The sequence below is a fragment of the Aulonocara stuartgranti genome, assembly GCF_965226115.1.
Source record: "Aulonocara stuartgranti genome assembly, chromosome: 15".
NCBI classification, from domain to species: Eukaryota; Metazoa; Chordata; class Actinopteri; order Cichliformes; family Cichlidae; genus Aulonocara; species Aulonocara stuartgranti.
In genome coordinates this window covers 11,780,193-11,805,085 of record NC_138951.1, presented here as the reverse complement: position 1 = coordinate 11,805,085, position 24,893 = coordinate 11,780,193, and the positions used below count along the sequence as shown (strand labels likewise).

The window sequence follows — 24,893 nt, the reverse complement described above, 5'->3', positions numbered from 1 at the left end:
TTGTTTTTCAAGCGTTAAGCCCAGCAGCCGTGTGGCTATGGTACATTTATTCGTTTCCAAATCCTGCATTGGTAGAGTTTTAAAGGCCAGGTTCGACATCATTGCCGTACAGTGAGTAGTGTCCTTTCTCGTGTTTTATCATTGCACTTATTGATGTTTTTACACTACACAGAATCAGTTTTTCTAACAAGCAGTCAATACCTTTATTGTGCTGACCCATTCGTACCTTTGCCATCAGTGCCGTTTGTCAGCAGTGTTCCCCACTGTATTATTTATTGTAACCACTGGTTATTGTGATAGTGCACCGGAGTGTAATTGCTTTCAGATAAATGACTCAGCCCGTGGCTACTGTTTACTCCGAGCCTGCCGGCCGCTCTTGACATCGTAATGCGTTTCTCGGCATCCCGTTCGCCACACTATTATTTTGTTCCCCAAAACGCCTTGAGAGTAAACACGTGTGCAGTCATGTGTCACAGACGCAAGGATCACAGACACGCTGACAGATCAGCTGGCACACGCGCACACGGAGCTCAGTACTCCTGCGTTGCGACACCTTAGCATACGCGAAGCGCATTTGTATCTGAATGCCTTCTCTGATCTGCTACATCTTTGTGTAACTTTTCAATGAAGTTTGACAAACTATATTTTGAAATGTCATTTTGTAATTTTAGATGGCAATTTGTTAGATACAATACTGTTTGAGGCTAATGAAGCAATCATGCACATAGAAAAGAAAGGAGTTTCAATTTTGTGAAGCATTTCTGTAATAATTTGTAGAAAGAAATATGAAAGAGAGGGAAAAAATAAGACAAATTACACACGCACACATAATAAAGTGTGTAATACTTAAAGCACTAATTCCAAACTTCAAAAGAAAAAAATCATTAGAGCAATGTGCTCAGTGCTTTCCCTTTTTTGAAAGAAAATGGAGAAGGAAAAAAAAGACATAACTGATCGACCACAGAGACTAAGAGTGGGCTCTTCCAGTGGCACACAATCAATTTCTTGGCTGCTGTAATGTCTGCTAAATATAGTCTTTTAATGGCTTAATGAAGAGTCGTTACTCAGAAAGCAGAGCAGATTATGTAAAAACTATATATTATGGGAAAAGAGAGACACGCTTCCACACTTTGCCTGGTTGACAGTCCAAACTTGGAGCCTGTATGGGAATCTTGTTTCTGATTTTAATTGAGATGGGTTCATCAGAGTATGCTCTCAGTGATCTGAGATGAGGCTTGCTCCACGTGTCTGCTGAACACCTTACAGAGAGAAGAGAAAGGCATTACCCCAGCTGATCAGATGAGCTCCATTATATAAGCAATGAGTCTGAGAGCACACGCAGTAACCACAGAGTTTAATCTACCTTCATGTCCACTTCTACTTTCCTTTTCTCATTACCCTCTCTCAGCCCTTTTATCTCATTTTCTGTCATCCTTTGCTGTGGTTCCTGTCTCTAGCCTTTTTGTCTCTTTTCTTTACACTCCTCCTCTCTATTTCTTTCACATTTTCTCCTCTCTGCTTTCTCTTGTTCATCTCCAGGTATTCAGCTTTGAGAATACTCAAAAAAGGAAATAATGAAACTGGCGTGTTGAAAGTGCGGAAGTCTCACTTACCATTTTTTCCCTGTGTTATGTTTTTCCCTCACTTCCTCTGTGTTCTTAGTAGATTGGCCTGGAGGTCTTGGTGACCCTAAAAAGGATGAGGGGAGGTGGCTGAGCAGAACAAAAAGCTGGGGCTTTGAACATGTCATGCTCTATTACTTGCTTACACTGACAGACACACACTTGCAAGTCCCCTGTGCTCACACATACATACGCAGACACAGTTGGTGAGCAGTGCATGTACCAGCTGCTCTGCCGGAGAGATTGGGGGAATGTGCATGGATATAAATATATGGAAATTGGTGTCTCTGAGGTAGGGAAGGCTTAGAGTGAGGGTTTTTTTTCCATTCTCTTTTTGTTTTGGGAGACTTTGCGAGATAAAAGATGAAGGCTAAGCCACTTAGCCCAGCAGAGAGCAACGGATATTGCCGTTATTAAAGAATCGGAAGGAAGAAAAATATGAAAGAGCAGTGGTCCAAGCAGAAAGTGATAGACAGGAAGTGGCAAACAGAAGCAAAATTAAATGAGGAGAAAAGAGAAAGATGTTATGTACAGTAGATGAGAACCCAGGTTAGTGGAAGTAGGAAAAGTATACATAGTACATCTTTTTATATTCATAATATTTAGGTTTCCAACACATCAGCTGCATTCAGATCTAGCTCAACAAGCTGATTGTTGAAGTGCTGAAAGTGTGAGGCGACTGAGTGGGTATTGTCTGTGCTAACTTGAGTTACTTCTCCCGCCCTCCTCTGTGTATTGATCAGTGTCTGTGTTTTTCTCTTCTAAAATGGCCATAATAGCGTTTATTAATTGCACATTCAATTACCCAGTAAAAATGCCTTTGTTAGCATCAAGCCGATTAAACTCATCAGTCTCTTCTATTAAATTAGCAGCTTTTAGATCAAGGAGTGGGAACGAGGGACCAGAGGCTTGTGGGCATCTTTAACGACTCTTATCTTTCAGCAACAGTTGGTTTCTTGTCTGCATTGTTACGCAAGTTCAATCTGGTTCTTTCAAAAGCTCATTCGACTCATTCAGAATGAATACAGGCAACAGGCAATATACTTTAAATTTAGTTAAACCCCCCTTCCCCATATCTTCTAAATATGCTTAAGTAGCATACCATTACTCAAACTAAAGTGGGGAGAGTCTAATAATTTGCCACAGGACTCATCTTAATCATTGTGCCTGAATGATTGATTAGCACCATTTACTCTTGAATGGGCAGGTAGTAAAGGAGAATGAAATGGATTTAAGTGCTGTGCTGGACTTTACCTCAGGGTGTCTTTGGAGACACAGGGCTTTTGTTAGAACTAACCACTGGGTTTTTTTCTGAGGAACTTTAAATTGTTTTTGTCTGCTTCATTTACACTTGCAGTTTAATGAAATTGCTAGACGTGTGTGTTGATGGTCTAAAGCACTGCTGGCAAAAACCAGCCCTTATCTGCTGGGGGTCCTATGGGTTTGTCCTGCAGTATTGAAACATTGGCCTCAAATCCTTTGGGTCCTGTCAGCTCCGGGGTGGGGCATCCTTAGATCCGGTATGTCAGCACATTCCATGGATGCAGATTTAGCTAGAATCAAAGGAATTTGCAATTGCAAACCAGGTCAACGCCATGGGTCCTTTATTGTCTCTTTTGTGCCAAAGGGCAGTGCCATGTGTATGCATGGTCTGCAGCAGTGATTAGGTGGATCAAGATGCTAGGATCCAGCAGAACATTGATCATCTAGGTACAATTTAAAGTTTTTCACTTCGCCTGTCATTTGGTTTTTAATGTGAAGTTGTTGTTTTTTTAACCATGGAAATAATTCTGTGATCATCCACCTCAGTTTTATTATGTGGTGTTTCAGACCTTTTGGGGTTGCTGAGCTGGTCAGTGTGTTCATTCTTTTTAAAAATGTACCAAATTTTTGGCCACTCTCATAGTGTTTGTGATCACTCTATGGGTTTACTTTGGTTTATTGGTCTAATGGCCGCTTCCCTCACTCACGTCAGAATCTCTGCCGACATCATATTGAGAGATCCGGTGAAAACACAACTTATACACTTGGAGTCAAATACAGATGTTTTTATTGGTTTAATTTGTCATGGAACATCAAGGGAACAGACTGCATCTGGCCACAAAGCTGCTTGTCAATTAATTACTTTTGAGCCTTTGAATATGATACACTGTTAACCGTTAATGCAATACTTTATTGAACCGCAATACTTTTACTATTACTATTTAATATTTACTATTAAACCCCTTGAATTAAAGCTGAAAGTCTGCATTTTAATCTCGTCTTAATTGTGTAATTTAAAATCCACTGTTGGTTATGTCTAAAAACACAAGTTAATGTGTTTAAGTGCATATTTAAGCAATTATTATCACTACTATTAATGCACCAAACAGCAGACGGATTGCTACATAGATGGTTAGTATAGTCGAGCATTTATGAGCTGAAGAGAGAGGTTTGGGAGTTAATCAAAACCAAAACAGATTACTAAAAAGAGACTGCATATTTGGACTGTGTTAGGAGATGAATCCTCTAAATTAATGCTAATATTATTCTGGTAAGTGTGCAATAAACCTTTTAAAGGCTATGATAGCTTAAAGAAGCAAAGAAGTATATGAACAATGCTGCTGTTAGCAGTTATAATTATCGGTGACAGCAAACCTCATTAAGTACTGCAAAACTATGCTAAAGAGTGATGCAGTGACGATTCAAAAAACAAAGGTTCTAAATTGACCTCAAACTTGTAAATTATTGCAGTTGCACTAACACAACAATGTAAAATATACATATGTTTTACATGGAAAAAATTTATATTTTTATTTCGGCAACTGCGAATTTGTCACATATAGGTTTCTTGTACATCCACAGGCATTTCACAGCCTGTGGGTATTGGTACTAAATTAACAATGGCCAAGGTTGGATGCATTAGTTAAGTGGAGCATTTGTTTTCAAACTACTAGCAGCTATCACTAGCTTTCAGCTATTCTGAGATAACAGCAAATGTTGGGAGGGCAAAGGAGCAATTAATTTTTTTTTCCAGTTGAATCACTCTGTGGCTCCTTTATGAACTGTGCAACTGTATGCAACTGTAAAATCTAATTTGGCCCAGACGACACAAGTTCAAATTCTGGCCTCAACTAAAAATAGTTTTTGCTAGAGAAAAATAAGAAGTCATCAGTATTGTGACTTTCTCCCCCTTCTCCCGCAGTGTGATTGAACCCTTATTGCAAAGGCGCCTGAAAATTCCTGCCTTGTGCCTCTCTTATGTTGAGAGATGGTATATTGTATAGTTTGTATATTGTATTGTTTGTATAGTCTGTATAGTTTTTCATATTTATATCCTGTTCATATCCTGTACATAGCTTGTACTCACTACAGCCTGTACATACTTATAGAATATTCACAACATACTTCATACCGTGTACATTATAACATACCATAATAGACCCATTTCTGTAATATACTCACATATCTATATTATTGCTAATATATATTGTAATATATCTATATCACTAAAGCACTTCTGGATGGATGCAAACTGCATTTCGTTGCCCTGTACCTGTGCATGTGCAATGACAATAAAGTTGAATTCTATTCTATTCTATTCTATATTGTATCAGTCCTTTTTGGGAGGCTTATTTCTTCTAGAAGATGAGGGCTACGGTAATATTGTGGACGAGATAGCAGGGTTTTGAGAGCAGGAAGAGGGATGTTTGGCAGAGCTCTGAAAGAAACTGTGTTGTGATGTTATCTCATTGGCGCCACAGCACAGGGCACTTAGTGATAAGAGTCTGCTGTGCTGCTACAGCCGCAAACTACACTCTTACACAGACCTGGGCACAAGCACTTGCCCACAGACATAATCACACACTCACAGCCAAGGTCACGGTCACTCGTAGCTTCAAGGTAGATGCCAGAAGCATTGTGAAAGTGACAAGAGTCCCCTCTTGCTCTAGTCTCCATAAATCACAGCTCATATTCTGATGTGCCAGAGCCTGGAAATTGTTGAAAAAGAGCAAAGAGAAGACCTGTCCTGTTTTATCTTTGACTTGGATGTCTATGTCTCATCACTCAAAGGCTGTCTGGGATTTGCTTGGGGAAAAAGAGCTTTTTTTGTTAACTTAAAAGCGGCGTATGTGTTTGATATCCGCCTTTCAAAAAAAGCGTGAAAAGTGTGTCCCTGTGTGAAACTCTGATAATGTGCGCGTGCTGAGGTTTCACTAAAAAGATTTGGTTGAGTGTTGGGTGAAAGTGTTTTGTGCTGTCACCTGCCTGAACTGTAAGGATACCCAGTGGCTGGATAACAGACGGCGAGGCTGTATCTAACAAAGAGGATTACTTGGCGCTGCTCACGTTGCAGATATTAAAGCCTTCTGTGGCTCATTTCTTTGGAGCCAGTTTACATTAGAAGATAATATTACATTTATTGTATTACTCAAACTATGCCTGTGTGACATGATTATTAATATGGGTATTATTATAGTAAATACGTCTGAGACGCAGAGTTCACTTTTGACCACAGTGGCCTTACTGCAGGCTGTTCTTGAGCTTTTGAGCCACATGATCTTTATCAACAGTTTTTTTTTTTTTCCCAGCTTGTATTTGAATTTATTCTCACACACAGTGTAAGTAAACAGTGCAGCAACAACACAGCACTGCATTTCACTTCACAGAAGTGATATTACACAACAGACATGGCAAACAGAATACAGTATCTCAGAAATTATGAGTGTGTGAGAAATGAGATACATGTTCAAACAAGAGAAGGAGAAAAATCAAACGTTCAGTAAGAAATCGGTAGGCGTTATCTTAGAAGTGACTCAAAATTAATTCCTGACAATATAACCCCAATTCTTAAAAAGGTGAGACGCTGTGTGTTATGAAAGAAAACACCAGAAAAAATGATGTGCGCGTGTCATAAACACATTTTTAGCAGAATGTTTAAAGTGAAACATTAATACTTCGTTAAAAAAAAAAAGGGGGGGGGGTTCATTTTGAAATTGATGGCTTGCAACATGTCTCAAAAAAGTTGGGACTGGGAGTTACCGAAGGTTAGAAAAGTAAATGTTCTATAAAGAAATGGAGGCAGGGACATTTTGCAACTAATTGGGTTAATTGTCATCAAAATAAAATGATTGGGTATAAAAAGAGCATCTTAGAGAGGCAGAGCTCCTCAGAAGTAAAGATCGGCAGAGGCTCAGCAATCTGCAAAAAAACCCCTGCAAATTTCAGAGTAATGATGTTCAACATAAAATAAAGAACACTTTGAATACCTCATCATCTATACGGCCTAATATTTAATGATTCAGAGAATTTAGAGAAATCTCTGTGCACAAGGGACAGTGCCTGCCTGCCTGTCCTGACCTTTCACCAACTGAAAACATTTGGCACATCATGAAATGCAAAAATAAGACAAAGAAGGCCCGGAACTGTAGAGCAGCTAGAATCCTGTATCGACCAAGAATTGGACAACATTCATCTCACAGTATCGCCCCAGTAAAACGTTTTGCTCTCAGACTGTTGGCAGACCCTGTTGAAGCTTTCTTCATTTTCTCTGTCATTGTATGGTCTTTACTTTACAACATAAAGCGACTTGAGGCAACTGTTGAATTGAATAAACGTGTCACTGTTCCAACTTTTTTTTTTGATGTTGCTTCCATCACATTCAAAATGAGTGGATATTTCTTAATTTTCTGAGGTTAAGTATTTGTTTTCTGTCTTCTATTGTGAATAACATGGGTTTATCAGACTTGCAAATATTTGCTGACGGATCTTTGGAGATGTTAAAAGTGTAATACATGAAGTCAAACTTCACATATCTATAAACAAGCCAGTTCTACAAATGGCTTCAACAAGCCATTTGCTGCTTTGATGCTGTATATATGTTGGTTCCTTCTACATCTGGCTGTAATCAGACTTCCCTGAATTATTCAACCAGGTGCAATTTGTTTCCACCAGGATGCTGTTCATCGACCTGAGCTGTTATCTGTGATTAACACATTACAAAACTGACATCGGAATATTTTACTGGCGTCACTCCGAGTAACATGCAACAAACTTTGAAAATAAACAGCCTCTTTACCCTCATTTCATTTCCTAATTTAAACCACCACTCTACATCTGACAGCAAAAACAAAAGGAAATATATGGAAAACTAATGGTGCTGGTATCAACTGGGAGTTGTCCTCGCTGCTCAGCTCCTCATCCTCTTTTTCTTATCTCTGCTCACACCCCTTTCCCTCTTCCTCAAGCCCCTCTCATTTACGTTCTATCTCTCAAGGTCCCCTCTCTGCGCTACCTGCCTATTATGCTTCCTCTGTGTGAACGGGGAGGAAATCATTGGAACGAAGCAAACCATTTATTAGCAGGGATGATCTAATTTGTGTTCAGCAGGATGCTTCATTTCAGGGTGAGAGTACATTTGTCTGCAGGAGGCTGTGTGAAATTGTCATTGCATTGGTCTAAATCCAACTTTTACAAGAACTTACTTCCAGAATTTAAATTTTTTATTTTTAAATGCTTCCACAGCAGCCGTGTGTGAACTGTGAAATAGAATTGAAAGAAGTGGTGAGAGGGTTAAGGTCACTCAGGAAATTATAGGCTAATTATGGCAAATCTTCACACAAATGTCTAAAAGGATTAAATTAGATTGCGATGACATTGTATAATGAAGGTCACACAGAAGTTGCGAGTTCAGGTATGTGCGTATATGGATGTAAGCTGCTGGAGTGGTGGGGTGTTCTCATACATATGGATTGGATAGTTTCTCTTCTAGGCGATTCTTATTGTTCTTGTCTTACGTCTTCAAATGTTGCCGGTAATACGATTGCACCCAAGCCAGCATCTTGTCGTCAATCTTTTGCATCTCATTTTTGCTGCAGTCGACTGTTTGATCAGTCTGATAAGTGTGAGACTTTATCAGAGCGGGTCAACCAGCTTCACAGTGTCTTCAACTACATCGCCTCTTCACAAAGCAATCACACACTCCGATAGGCAATGAAGTCCTTCGGGGTGTCACATGTATATTCAGACAAGAACAATTATGCCGTTACATACCGATCTCACCCCCTTTATGTAGTTCCATCGCCTGCCGTGCACTCTGCTGAGGCAGAACTCTTGACATAAGGTTAAGAGCATTTGTCAGATTGCTTCATGAACTTCATGAACTAGAGCCTGGAGTGTGTGGTGCACTATGCTCATTTCAATATGAGCGGCGCTGTGAGAGGATGTGCAGGATGTGTGGTGTTACTAGCAAGCTCTATAATGATTATTCCTGCAGGGTTACAGTGACTCGCTTTATTCTGTGCCTTGCTCAGCTAATTTCACACAGACCCAGAGGAGAAGCCCAGTTTGACCCAGTACTCGCACTTCAATCGCTGCTCTGTTCTCAGAGCTTTCAATACCGCTGACACTCCTTACATAGCCTCTCTCTCACACTCTCTCTCTCTTACCTCTTGATTCCTTCTTAATAGGCAAAGACTGAGCAGGGAAACTGTTTTGTTGTGCTGCAATCACCTAATTAGCCATTGAATGTGTTGGTTATCTTGCCGATAGGCAGAACGTAAACATCTGCGTTTGTTCATTGGGCTGATGTGAGTGTTTTAATCACAAGAACTCTAAGAACTGGTTGATTAGTATGTATATTATTTCAAAAACTAGGACCTGCAAGAACTGTTTGAAAATTAAACTCAAACACTTTTTTAATATATAGATCATAACAAAGTTACAAAAAATTTGTGGTTGATATTAGTAACATTTTTATATACATCAAGTCCCCTCTAAGCCATTGCTCTGTGCTTTTCCCGCAGGCGCTACGGTCAGAACTGAAGGAGCGTGAGCACTTGGTAATCAGCACTTTGGACCAGGCGAGGACGTTTCTTGCTGATCAGCCCATTGAGGGTCCTGGAGAGCCACGCAAGAACCTGCAGCCAAAGACTGGTTTGTTCCTTTTCATTAAAAAAAAAAAAAATCTCTAACAGAATATATAAACTTTCAGTCCTGGAAACAGGTTTGAAAAGATAATTGCAGCTTAAAAATACTGCACACCACTACCGAGTCCATTAAAGCCATGCCATGCAGTTTTTTCCACCTCCTGAGTAAATTGTGGTAAAATCAGAGCTCATAATGAGGCTTAGGCAGTTTTATCTTTTAGGTATAGTAAGTATCTGGAGATAATGACATAATGAAAAACTATTAGAAACTCACAGTTCTCTGTGTCTCTAGTTAGTCTAGTCTGTTTTCAACAGATTTTAAATCACTAATCGCCTATTTTTGTAATTCACATATCATTTTTTTCCCTTGTGCGATATGACAAAAATCTCATCGTCCTGACAATGATATAAATCACAAAAATGTAATATTTTCTGTAAATTCTGTGAATCTCGGGCAACTCGACTTGCATTTAGTTTTTCCATCTCTGCGTCCTTTACCTGGATTCGAGTGTTTTAACCAATGCATGAAACTATACATTTTTAGACACAAGTTGTAACGACAACCATTTTCTTTCAAAGTTTGAGTCTAAGGTTTATTTTTTTAGCACCTGACGGCTCTTTTTTTTGCTTCTCTGCATACTCTTTCACGTGATTCAGTTTATTTTGAAAAGTCTCAACAGGATCTTGAGCTTTATTGTGAAAGGTTTACGTGGAAAACAAACAAGCGGACAGCGGAGCCACGCGATGGTTTTACCGTCATTGTTGCTAACGACAACACATAAAAACAGGCGCTTGTCCGTCCATAGTGTGATTATATTAAATATGAGTGAAAGAGAGAACTTTAATACATTAATATAGCCACTACGGTGACCATCAAAACGATGAAAAAATATTGCCGTAAACAGTTAATTTTGACGTTTGACGATAGACGTTTTTATATCGTCATCCGATATATATCGTTATATCGAACAGCCCTACCCTTACATGGCCAGAATCTTGTAGAAACATAATTTCCCACTCTAAAATTGTACTGTATGACAATAGTAGATGGGTAACAACAATGCATTGATTTTGGACGCAGCCCGTGGTAATAAACTGCAGACTGTAAACACTTAAAAAGACAAAATTGCTTTGTAAAGCCCTGTTTTGAAGCCATCCACAATTAATAATGCCACACCACTAAATTTAATGCAATTTAGGCTGTTGAGTTATCAAAAAAGATCACCCATATATACATTAGCTACACAAAAATGTCTTTGTTGAAGCAGTTTCCATGTTTGCTTCTGTTGTAAAGTTGGACCTTTGGCCCCTGAAAGAACTCTAGTTTTTGGCACCTATACCTTGTCTTCATTTTTCAGGCATAGTGACAGAAGGATAGCAGCAGCACTGAAAAGGAAGGTTGTTAACACTGTTGTGAAACCCTCTATGATGTATGGTTTGGAGATGGTAGGTCTGACTCAAAGAGAGGAGGTGGATGAAGATGAAAATGTTTGGGAGTGACCTGGAGGGACAGATTTAGTGTCACAGTATGTCAGTGGGACAGTGCCAGCTAAGCATTTTGGAGACAGTGTAAGCAAAGCAAGAGGAGATGGTTTGGACATGTGTAACGGGGGGGATAGTGCATACACTGGACAAAGGATGTGAAATATGGAGCTGGCGGTAAGGATGAGAAAGACCTCAGAGAAAGTTCTAGAGAAGGTAGTGATAGAGGACATGCAGAGGGTTGATGTGATGCAAAAGAGAGGGTGAGGTGGTTGCAGATGACGTGCTGTGGTGCCCCCGAACGCGAGCCACAATATAAAAAAAGGAGCTGGAAAAGGTTGCAGCTTGCATCCTACAAAGTCATTTGCTAAAGGTTTTTAGTTGGATTTAAGATACCTGGTGGTGCGGGTGTCTGGAAGGGCAGCATTCAAATCTGTGCAAAATCAAATATATGGATCCATCCGCTGTGATAACCTGATGTAAATGGGAGAACTGCCAGAAGAAACTTCTTCTTTTCTGCTCCACAAGGGTTTTGTTTTGGGTACCTTAACCTGTCATCAATCACAAGAATGTCTGCTTTTCAGCCAGTTTGAAGAACCAGAATCTAAGGTCTTATTTGCCTCACTTCTGAGGTTAAAATCATTCAAGCTGTTACCTCTGTTGAAGTTGGTATAAATAGACAAGGAGCTGGGCTTACAAATACACCAACTCATTCAGTATTCCCTCTCTGTCTCTTTTTGGGTGCAGCAGGGAAGTCTTCGTTAGGTCAGCATATTTCCCTTCTAACTAAACCCCTACTGTGTAAATAATTAAACCGACCCAAGGGAATGTGTAGGGGTGTGGCGAGACTTCAGAGCGCAGACGGATAGGCTTGTTGTCTGTGGTCTTTGATGCAGATATCAAAGTGTCATCTCATTGTATACAGTAAATCGATTTTTTTTAAAACGAGCTAATTTAAGATCAGAAGCTGTGCTTGTGGTGTAATGAGAGGATATTGAATGTGTCAGAGTAACACTCTGATAGTGTATTAGTATAGTAATGCTTTGTAAAGACAATCAAACGAGCTTACATTACTTTGCCTGTGTACATCATTCTTCTTTATAAACTACAGACACCATCAGTATCAGCAATGACATGAGGCTTCCTGCAGTGTCAGGCGTTTTTGTATGCCGGGAGCAAGATGAGAAAAAGCGAGATTGCAGAGGTGCAACAGGTGAAGATGGTAATTCAGTCACTACCCTGGAGATAAGACCTAAGAACTCCTGAGAGCTGCTCATCTTTTTTGCAGTTAAAATGATTATCTGGGGAGCAGTTTTCTCCTATACCTGCTCTTTCTTTTTTTTTTATTCCCTCCTCTTCTCTAACCGCATCCTCAGATATGCCACAGTCGTCATGTCTTCTCACCTTCTGACTTCTTAGACTTCTGTCATTTCTTAGACCCTCAGTCTCTCTCATTTTTTTCCTGTCTTTCTCTTTGATCAAGCCTTGACTTTAGTTAAAGCTTCAGCGTCCTACCTTCTTTTCTTATTTTTCTGCCCTCCTGTTCTCCTTTGCTCCTCCATTCTCCTCGTGTTGAGTGTCGCTCATTTACCTAGTATGGGATCAAAGCTTTAACTGAAGAAGTGAGGACTCAAAAGCTGAATTCAGGGACAACAGTGAATAGTTCAGCAGGTCGTATTTGTGACTTGAATGCAGCTGAATTTGGCAGATAGCGTGTCAGAGAGCAGGTCAAGGCTGGCGAGAGTGATGGAGAAGAGGCGCGTGTGCAGTTTGGATTAGTTCAGGTTGTTACTGGAAAGAAGTTAGTAGACCTGAGACACAAAGGGACAAAAGAATTAGTTCTAAGGGTCAGAAAATTCTACATATCAGTTCTGACAAGACTGTAGTTTTTCTACCAGGCAGTACAAAGTCAGAAAGAGGATCGAAGGGCTGGGGTTTATATTGTCCTGGAGCTTGATTTGTCGATGGGTGTCAGGTTTGCAGATGAGTCATAGAAGGGTCAGACTTAGACATGAAAGATGTGCAACTACTGAAGGAATGTGCAATAAAAGAAAAAATGATCACAAAGGGCTTATTCAGCTGTATAATTATAGTAAAATTTGCAGATAAATGGCTCGTAGTTCTTCAGAATCTTCTGCCACATCATGTTAGGAAGAGAAAAGAAGAGACTTTAATAAAAATTTATACAGGTCTCTTCAGTGTTTTTGTTGTAGAAGTACGTATTTAGAGAACAATGATTAAATGTTGAAGATGGTAAAGGTTGTTTTTAGGAAGCTCTAGCACTGAAACGTCACAAGCATGTGTATTTTTGCAAGTGAAGCAGTGTGGGGGAGCCTGTTTGCAGCGCTGGAAAGAAGTCAAGGACTGTGAAATAAAAGAAAAGATCCGGTTCAGTGCAAGGATGTGAACACATTACAAATGCATTTCTATCATTTCTTCCATTTTATAGAAGTAGTCTTGAAATAAATGCCTTTCATTACCATATTGTGAAGAAATAACTGAACAAAATATGAAATAATAATGAAGGCCATGAGCATTTCTCCACAAAATGGCGTGCTTCTTTATTTCCCGTATTTTCTTTTTTTTATCTTTCAGATCTCACACCAGAGGAGAAGGCCCGAGGTTTGGCCCGGGCTATCCGAAAGCAATCTGGTGAAGTGAGGGAGCGGTGGGAGCGTCTGAAAGGGCACGTGGGCGGTTGGCAGAGTCAGGTGGAGCGAGCCTTGGAGCGACTCCAGGAGCTGCAGAGCTCCATGGACCAGCTTGACCTGCGGCTGACTCGGGCAGAGGAGGCCAAAGCTACCTGGCAGCCTGTGGGCGATCTGCTGATCGACTCTCTGCAGGATCACATCGATAGAACCACGGTGAGTCAGAGGGTCAGATTTTTGCTAATGCACCATAACCATCCCTCTTATACTGTCAGATATGCTCAGTTTGAGTGCTGTTTAACAAATCTTGTTGTTTTCTGTTATAAAATCTTTGAAAATCCTGATTTAAAAAAAGAAGAAGAAATGTTTGATGCTTCACATGGTTTCCCTGGTTCTTTATTTACTTTGTGTGTGTGTGTGTTTTTTTTTTTTAAAGAAAGTGCTACTTCATTTGAGGATATATTCAGTATAGTCTTGTTTGTTTACACATCATATTTGAGGATGTCTCGTTTTGCCAAGGAGAACCGGCTGAGAAACAAGCAACAAATTTAATTTAACAAGCAAGAAAAATGAGAGCATCTTCTTGTAAACTGTAAACAACAAATGAAAGAGTCGAGAAGCGGAGGACAAAAGGGCACTGAAAATAGCCAAGTCACGATTCACAGCCTGCATGAGGAAATTCAGCTGTTGCACTCATTTCTCTCTCTGCTGCACCTCAGATCTTAATCACCTGAGGTACAGCCAGTCCGGGCACTCGTATTTCTTTATATCCGTGTCATTTAGCGATCCACTTTAGATCAAATGGTCTATTGATAGATTAGATTGCAACCAGAGCAGCACTTGTCTCTAATATGGGAGACGGGTAGGACAGTACACGGAGGAGACTTTTTAAATGCAAATTTTAAAGCTGAAGCTGCAAACTTCATCTCCTGTTAGATTTTAGGTGGTCAAACAAGAAAGGGATAAACAAACAGCAGTCAGCAGTTTGGACTAAAGCATATTTATTTTAGGCTAATCTCACAACTATAATACAAATACGCTATCATCTTTTTCCCAGGCCTTCAGAGAGGAGATTGCCCCGTTGCGTCAGGACGTTCGAATTGTCAATGAGCTTTCTGCTGAGCTGACACCATTGGACATTCAGCTGTCATCCACAGCCTCGAGACAGCTGGACCAGCTCAACATGAGGTGGAAACTTTTGCAGGTACTTTAAATCCCCCTGAAACAGCTACAGATTTCGGAGCAGGAGTAGGGTTTTTTGTGTGTGTGTGTGTGTGTGTGCGCGCATTTTTTCCTCTATATTTTGTCACAGTTGTCTAAATGACTTCAAAGGAGACTGCGCTGTCTCGATGTTTTTGTTTTTTGTGTCTCCCTCGCTTTTTTTCACTGTATACCAATTTTACTTTGTCAGCTGAACACACGGGGATTTGGAGCCGTCCCTCTCCCTGTTTACTTGTTTTAGTTGAACGCAGCTTTATGTTCAGTGCGACACTTTGTCACTACACATCACTGGCCACTATTCTCGCAGCGCACCGGTCATATCCTTGGCTCTCTGCACGCTTGATAGTCACAGCTAGACAGTCACGAGTGTTTCTCAGAGTTGAACATGTCTCAGACCTCGAGGAGAAGTCGTGAAAAAGTCTCTTAACAAGTTATTACAAGGAGATAGAGGAGTGGGTTTTGAGCATGAGCGCTGGAGTTGTGTTGATATCCTTTAGACAAGTTTCAGTCATTTTTGTATTCTAATTGGGGATTTTTAAACTTAAAGGTGCACTGTTAGTCAGTTTTTAATCTCTAGATTGCTATGCCAAAGTAGCTTTTCTGTCATGTCTCTTAGATTTAGGGTCCTTGGCATTGATACCCAGTGATGCTTGAGATCTGCAGTGGTAGAGTGCGGTGGGACTTGACCTAAGCGGCTAAGAATGGCAGGAGACAGGTGCTGTCCAGTGTAGCGAGTGATTTATTCACCATTTTGTGATCAAACCATATTTACAAAAAGAAGAAGAAGAAGCTCAACTCCATAGTTAACTCAGTTCAAATAAACATAACTGAACTTAAATCAGTGGAAATTAAGGTCAAACTGCACACAGCTACACTGACCTGGTCCTTTCCCCCCTGAACACCTGCATTCATCTGCTTAAATAGTCCACTCGCCCCTGGACTATTCCATTCAGTAGGTAAGATGAACATTATCATACTCAAACCTATACTGCTACTCTTTACTAGCAATAAAATCGCTACGGTGTAATCAATACATATTGCACCAATAAATCCATTTCTGTATAAACACAGTCTAAAATTCTCCCCCTTCTTCACCTGGTCTCTTCCTGTGACCTCAGATTAGCTATAAGCTATTAGCTATAAAGCTATAAATACAGGAAGTAAAGCTATAATTTCCTCCTTTTGTTCCTGGAACACAGGTAAGTAAGGTGAGTTCAAACTACACCAATTAACAGTTGAAATAAATAACATGTTAACTTGACAAACTTGTCAGAATTGATTTAAACCAAGATGTTATTGTACATAATCTGTAAAAGTGCAAAACATAAACAATAGTAGATGTTTGCCTATTGCAGACTACATATGAAATATGGTTAAATCAAAACAAGAATGTTAACTAAGAATATGGACAAATGGTGTTCTCACCCACTTTGTCACATAGAGGAACTGAATACAGGTTAGATGCTCAGCTGTGGACATGAGACAGATGTAGAGTTTTTTTCCAGTGCAATGTTTTTGAAGCTTCCTTTATAATTGAGGCACACAGTGTGGTTGCATTATTCGGGAATTTAAGCAGGAAAAGAAATGTGGCCCCCCTTCCCCGCTCAGCAAAACTGGTTAGCTGTGCTAATTTGTAGCCCTGTGATATTTTTTTTTTCCAGTGCACTGCACAGATACCCACTAACAGTCTTGTTGCCTGGAATATGACTATAATTTAGATTGTGAGTCAGAGAAGGGCTTAGTTTCATTCTGTCTCTCTCTGTTGTCCGCTCTTTTCATTTCTTTCAGTCTGCAGGACGGCTTCAGCTTCACTAATAAGCCAGATCTGGCTGTGTAGTTTGATGGTTTGGTTTTCATTTCCAGACAGCTACCATCTTCCTTGCTGCGGGAGAGTGAGGATAATAGTCACTAAGTGGCCAAAAAAGAAACTGAGCTACTGGTCTTTCTGTACCCATTTCCAGGATCCCTCTGTGATCTGGCTGACTTAATACCCGAGGCTCATGTGTGAATGTGCGAGTCTCAGTATTATAGGCTGCCAATACTGTCCAGCTAGTCAGAATGATGGAGCAAAGCAAATCATGTGCGGCAGGGCACAGGTGCAGTGCCTGAGAGGTCAATACACGGCTCTCAAAGGAGCGCGGGAGTAAGAGTCTGAGTGATTGATAACTTAAATGCTTTTCACACAAGTTTTTTTTTATTTTTTGTAAGCAAGCTGAAGTAGTAGTAGAGATAATAACATGGAGTAAACAGCAGTGTTTTAGCATTGATTTTGAAAGTATATAAGGTTTTATGTTAACACACAAATAGGCACAGTGTGATTCTGGTGCTATGTTACAACTGCACCCAGACAAAACACCACTCTGTCTCTTCTTTCATCTTCCTGGCACTATGACACTATCTTCTCCATCACACATTCACTCTCATTACACTAGTAGCTTAATATTCCCTGAGGGATCAATAAAGTAGTGCGTTCTTATCGTGCCCTATTCATCTCGTATATCTCCCAATCTCGCCTAATCTCTTTCTCTTACTGTCTTTTCATCTTTATATCGGAGTGTTGTTTTTTTTTGTTTTTTTTGTAAGCAAGCTGAAGTAGTAGTAGAGATAATAACATGGAGTAAACAGCAGTGTTTTAGCATTGATTTTGAAAGTATATAAGATTTTATGTTAACACACAAATAGGCACAGTGTGATTCTGGTGCTATGTTACGTTTCTGATCTTTGCAGGAGCATGTTTCTGATCGCCCCATATTGATATATATTTGTTGTTTTTGTGGGATTAGCTCAAAAGTAGAGATTTAGGAAACTTAGTGTTCTTGTGTGCTGCCTGATTTAGCTTCTTATGTGTTTCCCCGTTGAGTTTCTCTCTTCATTTTTCAATTTAAAAAAAAAAACTTCCATTAATTCTCTGTTTCCCATTACGGTCACATATACCATCAAAGTTGAGAATGCACATGGCACACTTCCATGAAATCTGGATAATGGGTTTCCCTCTGGCCCCAGCACCATGTGTCTACACTAGATGGTGGATTTGTGACCTGCAAGTCTATTTTGGTCCACAGTTACCTGTAATTGTCACTGCAGTGATTTGCTATGGGCTTTGAGCTCATTGTGTGCGAGCGTACAGCCGTACTGTGATTGACTGCATCCGGTGTAGATACTTATTAGCTGACACGTGCATGTAAGCACTCAGTTACCTGCTGTTTGTGGGTTTGACATGTGCTCAGCTAATTGAAGCTGCTTTATAATTTCCAGACAATGCTAAATGTCCTGAAATTGACACCAAGTGCCTGTGAGTCGAGTCAAGACGTGATACTGTGTATATGTATACCTCTATTGGAAATAAAATTTCTTGAGTTGGGGTCTTACAGAAAATCCACTTGTAACTTAATTGCACTGAAATTGAATTCTTTCCAACCATGACGCCAAGTCTAGCCACTGTAAAGTTCTGTCTGTGCGAGCAGAGCCTGCCAGCCCACAGCTGACTGTCTCTATGTGTGTGTGTGTGTGTGTGTGTGTGTGTGTGTGTGTGTGGTCATCATACAGGTGGCAGTGGATGACAGACTGAAGCTCCTTCAAGAAGCCCACAGAGACTTTGGCCCCTCCTCCCAACATTTCCTCTCCAGTGAGTACCGAGCCTATTACTTCTCTAAGGAAATTATAGATTTGGGGTGACTTGGTTTGATTCCACTCAGTTACACAGTTTCACATCGTCCAATTTCTCTCCCATGCCCCGTCTTTTCATCCTCAGCCATATGCTTCGCCGTCGCGGATGCTCAGTGGACGCGTGCACGCGCATACACATAGCGTGCAGACGCGCCACTTCACTCATGAATAATGCAAGGCTTAATTACAGCTCTGCACTGACTCCTTCCTCTCCCTCCCTCTTTAGAGTGGTCATTAGCAGAGCATAGAGAGTTAGAGACAAAGCTGGAGAGAAAAGACAAATGCAGAAGCGTGAACATTAAACAGAGCAGCCAGACTCCGGCTCCCTGCGCCTCTGTCGCGCTCTCCCTCGCTCTCTGACTTTCGTCATTTTCTATAATCATACAGCCATTAGTGTTCTCCCCGTTCCACCTGATTTGCTTTGCTGGCTGTCAGACACGGAGACAAAATGGACGGTGTGCGATTCAGAGCAGGTGGCATGCTCAGCCGGCATGCTGTGTCACCAACAGACACGAGTTTACAAAGTAAGCGCTGCTGAGAGCTCAGCAACTGCACCCAGACAAAACACCACTCTGTCTCTTCTTTCATCTTCCTGGCACTATGACACTATCTTCTCCATCACACATTCGCTCTCATTACACTAGTAGCTTAATATTCCCCGAGGGATCAATAAAGTAGTGCGTTCTTATCGTCCCCTATCCATCTCGTATATCTCCCAATCTCGCCTAATCTCTTTCTCTTACTGTCTTTTCATCTTTATATCGGAGTGTAGAGCTGTGTCAAGGAGGAGGGAAAGTGGGAGGGCGATAAATCAAGCAACATTTCTGCTTATTGCTTTTGAGAACATCTCAAGAGTTATATTTGTCTGGTTTTAACACTTTATCAGCTTGTCATTTTTAAGATTTCCCTTGCTTGTCTGTGTTTTTTGTCTTGTTTTGTGCCCCCAGTTTTTTCTCCCTCTATTTAAAAAAAAAAAAAAATCTTTTCTTTCATGTCCCATTGTCTCCCTCCTCCGGATTTTCTGCCAAGAAAACAATATCCATTTACCCAACCCCACCCCCCACCCCAATTTCATGCTCCGTGAGAGTCTTCCTTATACATCTAGACTGTGTTATAATGGAAGCGTTACATGTAAAAATTATTTCAAGTCAAGGTCCAAACACTAAATGGATTATTTCACTGCTTGGTGGAATTGTGCAGCATTTATTAAGATGGCGTTTGGATTTTAGTTGCCCGACTTTTTGTCTTTCCCCTCATCTCACTGCTCTCTTTATCTTTGTCTCTCTCTGTCTGCAGCATCTGTACAGCTCCCCTGGCAACGTGCAGTTTCTCAGAATAAGGTTCCTTATTACATCAAGTAAGTGGCGAGAAATGGCTTCGATAGCACTCACTGTGCCTGTATAAACTGTATGCATGCATCTGTCTGTGTGCTGTAGTAGGTTAGAAAAAAATGCTATTTGAAATGGAATGATTGTGTGTGAGTGATTTTTTTTAAATGTCTTTTTTTCCAATCAAATTTGAGTTTGCTTTAATTTTTTGCTTTAATTTTCATTCTTGGGATTTCTTTGTCCACTGGTAGTCTCAAGCACCTGAATTTTATTACATGACCTTTTGCGGCATATGACCATAGTAGAATATTTCAAGTCTAGACTGTGCAACTTTGTAAAGTAATCTCCTAAAGGACCTCTAAGGCTTTTAAGGGAGTATTTATAGGGCATGACCCTTTTGTAATTTTGCAATAACTTCTTCCTTTAAAACGGTCAGTTCCCCAAAGTTAAGTCCGTGCAAAGTTCATTTGTACTTATCTGAGAATAATGTAGGCAACTGTCTGTTGAAGTGACAGTGAGCAGGCTGGTGCCATGTGTCATGTCTCTTGGACGCTCTACTCAGGCAGCATCATTGTCTAAACCCTTTCAGCAGGTCATCCACAAATCAGAAGGTTGGTGGTTCGACACCTTGGTGATTAAAGCCGATTAGATAGTAGGTGCAGAAAATGACTGGTGTTGACTGATGATAATGGTATGATGGGGTTTGAATGGGTGAACGAGGCATGCTGTATAAAGTGCTGTGAGTGCTCAAGTAGACTATGCATTCACACTCAAGTGATCAGGAGCAACTGCTACTTTTGACCGTCTCCTACCTCCTGAGTGCTTTGAGCGTGGAATCGAAAAGCTCTATATAGAACCGGTCTATTTACCATTTACATTTATTTAATGTCCTGATTTGAATCTCCTGACATTGTGTTCGTTTCAGGTGTGAAAACAGTCTTTACTGTCATACGATCTTTTCTGCCTTTTAAGTAACAGATTTGGTAGAAAAGTTGAAGTTTGCACATTTATGACATCTTTATTCATCTCAAGGTAGATTCAGATGCGGGCAGTATGGTGCAGACCGAAATGATCTGCATTTTGAAAATGCTGAGAGCTGATTGTGAAATGGCTCATTATTATCGGATCTTTTCAGTTTTTTCTTTTGTGCGTCAGAGCTGTAACCTCTTGTGACCTCCGGTAAACACCGCCTGGTCATGGATCTTAGTAGCTATTTGTTTTTCCTTTGTATTTTCTGTGCATTTTCTTTGTCGTCCAATTAAGAACTTCTTTCTCTCGCGATTGGTTTTTGTCTGTAAATTACCATTCAGGCTGTTTCACCTGCACATTTCACATTCAGTTCAACAGTAGCACTTCCTTTTGAATAGATAATATTTGGCTGAATCCCAGGACTGCTTCCCATATTCTTCTAACAGTGGCTGTAATGACTTTAGCTTGACATCTCGCTTCCCATTCTAATTTTTTGCCAAATCACTCCAAACTGCAGGTTTTTGCTTAAACGGGCAGAAATGGCGTCCAGGACAGCTTTTCTACTGCTTAGGAGATGTCAGTTTTGAAAGTATAAAGGACCTCATTATCCAAAAAACATCTAACTGTACGTCAGTAAATTGCTGCCTTAACCAGATCTACACTTATTTTTGTGTAGCGGTTAGAAAACTCTATTTCAGCCATCATTTATCAGTTCTGCTGCTCTCTGGTTTCTTTTATAACGCTGTTACTGCCTGTATTTATTTTTAGGATGATAAAGTGGTAGCGTTTTTTCAGGTTGCCCTCCTAAATCATCCTGTGCCCTGAGTGGAAATGTCACCGTCTCAGTTAAAATTGTCAAATGGCCATTTACACAAGGGAAAAACCCCACTTGTTCACTGTCCACAGAACAGTCCACAATAAAAGCTACAGCTATGAAGATTTAAAGATACAGTCATGTTTCGGTAACTAGTTAAATGTCTTCAAAAAAAGTTTGATGAATCCATTTTCCAAAAGATTCTATATTATTAAGTGTGGTCACAATCTCAGCTTCTATAGTTTTATTTTTATGTAGCAAATCTGTCTGTTGTTGTTTATTTGGTGATGCGTTTGTGTGCATATAGGCAGTAATGAAGAAAAACAAAATTTCATAATAATCTTTTTTGCTGGACGGTATTAAGAGGCTTAAGTGTTAAATCATGTTAATAATACAATGTTTATGTACAGCCTTGTGAATGGTGTCTAAAAGCCTTGTGTTTTTAGAGGAAGAGGCATGTAAAGCCATTTTTAGATTGAATAACAAGACAACACCGTTTTCTGCCTGACTTTCAGTCTCTGACACTATTGTGGAGACATTTTGAACCAATCTTTTTTACAACGTGGCTTCACTTCGTTGAGGTTTGTAGGTATTTGTTTATGCACCGCTCTCTTGAGGTCCCGCCACAGCATTTCAGTCACTATTTAGCTGTCAGCCTCATATTTGTTACACAGAGGAGTTTATGGCTGTGAGGTTCCCTGTGGCTGTCAAACAAGCTCAAATCATCACCCCTCCGCCACCGTGCTTAATAGTTGGTGTGAGGTGTTAGAGCTGATATGCTGTTTGCCAAACGCATTATAGTCAAAGGGCATTGTTCCAGAAGTCTTGTGCTTTGTTTTTTGTTTTTCAGAGAGGATTTCTCTCTTTATCTTCAAACAATCCATGCTTGTTAAGTTCTTTTCTCTTTGTACTCTCATGAACTTTAACATTTTTAACATTTAAGCTGCCGATTGAGGTCTGTAGTCTGAGATGTAGCTCTTGGGGCATTTCATGGTGTGAATTTGCTGGGATGTCCATACCTGGGAAGTCTGGCATTGTATTCACACACCCACTTTCTCCAGAACAGTAAACTGCCAAAGCTTCTGCTTTTATAGAGGTGCTCACACTTACTGGTGCTGAGGTGCACTTGATTAGCATTTGATTAGCAGCACCTGGCTGCTTCTTACCCTCTTAATTTGAATGTCAACAGTAAGGGCGTCTGAAAAAAATCTTTGTTTTATATGATAGGTCCCCTTTAAAGAGCTAGGTAATGTCTAGACGAAGACAAACATGGGATTTATATATATAGAGAGAGGGGAGGGACACCTGCTTTGGGTTTGGGCCTGCATCTTGGCACTAGAAAGGGTTCAGATGTGAAAGCCAGTGACTCGGAGGACAGGCTTTATAACTTTAGAGTCAACAACAGCCTGTGATCACAGATGTGGCCAGCCAATGAACCTGCGTCCACCCACTCATACAAACACACAAACAAAACACAGGGGTATTTAAGTACCTGGGACACATAAATAAAGTGTCCCAGGTACTTAAATTTAATAATCGAAATTTTAATCATATACGTAATAATTTAAATATGAATGTTGCAAAAACTTATTTTTACTCAATGATCATCTCTCATATGGACTATTGTTTGACGTCCTGGTCACTTGCTTGTCCAACAACACTTAAAACTATTGAAAACATTTATAAAAGAAGTTTAAAACTACTTGACAAAAAACCGACTTCCCACCACCACTGTCATGTGTTAAAAAAACATAAATTACTGAACTTCAATAACTTAGTGAAACTTAAAAGAGTGAGTTTAATATATAAAGTCTTACACTCCCTTGCTCCACCACCACTAAAGCAGTTCATTAGGCATAAAGAAAGCTCAGACAGGACCACTCGAGCTACAATCCGAGGAGACTTGTTTATACCCCACAGACGGACAGCATTTGGGCAGAACGTCCTTTCTGTCCAGGGTGGCCATCTGTGGAACAGTCTTCCTCAACCCATTAGAGAATGCTCTACACTCAATTTGTTTAAGGCAAAGGTTAAAAAGTGGTTATGGACAAATCAAGTGTGTGATCGTGTATGAGTTGTATAGTTTTAATGTTTTATTTGGGAACAGAATGGTGTGTATGTGTAAGTTTGGTGATGGAGTTTTTATTATGAATGAATGATGAATTTTTATGAATTATTATGTCTATTTTTATGCTTAAGGACAACAGATGGAAATTAGCCCTTGGCTATAATCTGGTATGTTTACATTCATGTAATTTTTTTTTACATTTATGTTCATTAACATGCACTGTCCTAACTAAATAAATATATAAAGTATTCACAGAAAACTGTACACAGAAATGTATTTAGAGACACAAGCAGTGATATATATTTTTTCTATTTCAAATTGAAGCTAGTCTACAGCAGTATCCTCCTCTCTCACATCCACACATTCGGCCTTGGAGGCAGTTTTAAAATTCCACCTAATTTGTTGTTTGAATTCAAGTCTAAATCCATCTCCAGGACTAATCACAGGTTGCTTTTTGTGCCGTGACATCCTTGGGACATCAGTGCCTCTCTCTGAAACATTCATTTCCCCAAACTCCTCCCCATCTCGTCTCCCATCTCCTTTCATACTCTGCCTCTTTTCTCCGGGCTGACAAAGGGCCTCTGATTAAAACTGTGTCTTTGTCCACCCCCTGTAGCGAGCAGTTCCAGTGACATTTTGTGGGGAAACTGAAATGGCTTCACATAAGTTCGGTGTATTTATTGCATCATGCTGGCAACCTCATATGCTTTCCCATTTCACCACTGGCACCCTCTCGACATTCGAAGAAATCTTTGGTTGTGCTGTCTGTCTGTGTTTGTGTTAGGAGACATTTGGCACTGTGAAATGGTGCCAAACGGTTATGGTGGGGTTGAGCCTAGCAATAACCCCACCCCCCCCAAAAAAAAAAACAGCCACTCTGCTCACTGTGACAGTGTGCTCCTCAGGATGTCTAGTTTAGGAAGTTTTAATAGGAATCCTAAACTATTTGAACCGTAACTCAAAAGCCCAAAAAAGGGGGATGCTATTATAGGAAAGATGGGGGTGGCTTTTTAAGGGAGGGTGGAGGTGGAGCGGTGAGAGACAGAAGATGTCAGGTGGTGAATGCAGGCACTTATCACCTGTCACAGACACTTGGTGATAAGCCTGGCAGGCTGCTGTCAGTGGGGGGAAAAAATAGTTCTTGAAATCTTCCTCGTGCTTACTCAGA

At 40.3% G+C, this 24,893-nt stretch overlaps 1 protein-coding gene across 7 annotated transcripts in view; it reads left to right on the top strand.

The window, feature by feature from the left end:
• The window catches only part of utrn (utrophin), a gene marked incomplete at its 3' end in the record, with an annotated part of 194,758 nt that overhangs the window by 116,202 nt on the left and 53,663 nt on the right, over positions 1-24,893 (top strand). For all 7 annotated transcript variants that reach the window (XM_082506782.1, XM_082506783.1, XM_082506784.1 and 4 more), the window contains 5 exons: positions 9,407-9,536; positions 13,607-13,875; positions 14,717-14,863; positions 18,427-18,505; positions 19,843-19,903. In XM_082506782.1, coding sequence (XP_082362908.1) covers positions 9,407-9,536; positions 13,607-13,875; positions 14,717-14,863; positions 18,427-18,505; positions 19,843-19,903 — 686 coding nt within the window. The remainder of the gene's footprint in view (positions 1-9,406; positions 9,537-13,606; positions 13,876-14,716; positions 14,864-18,426; positions 18,506-19,842; positions 19,904-24,893) is intronic.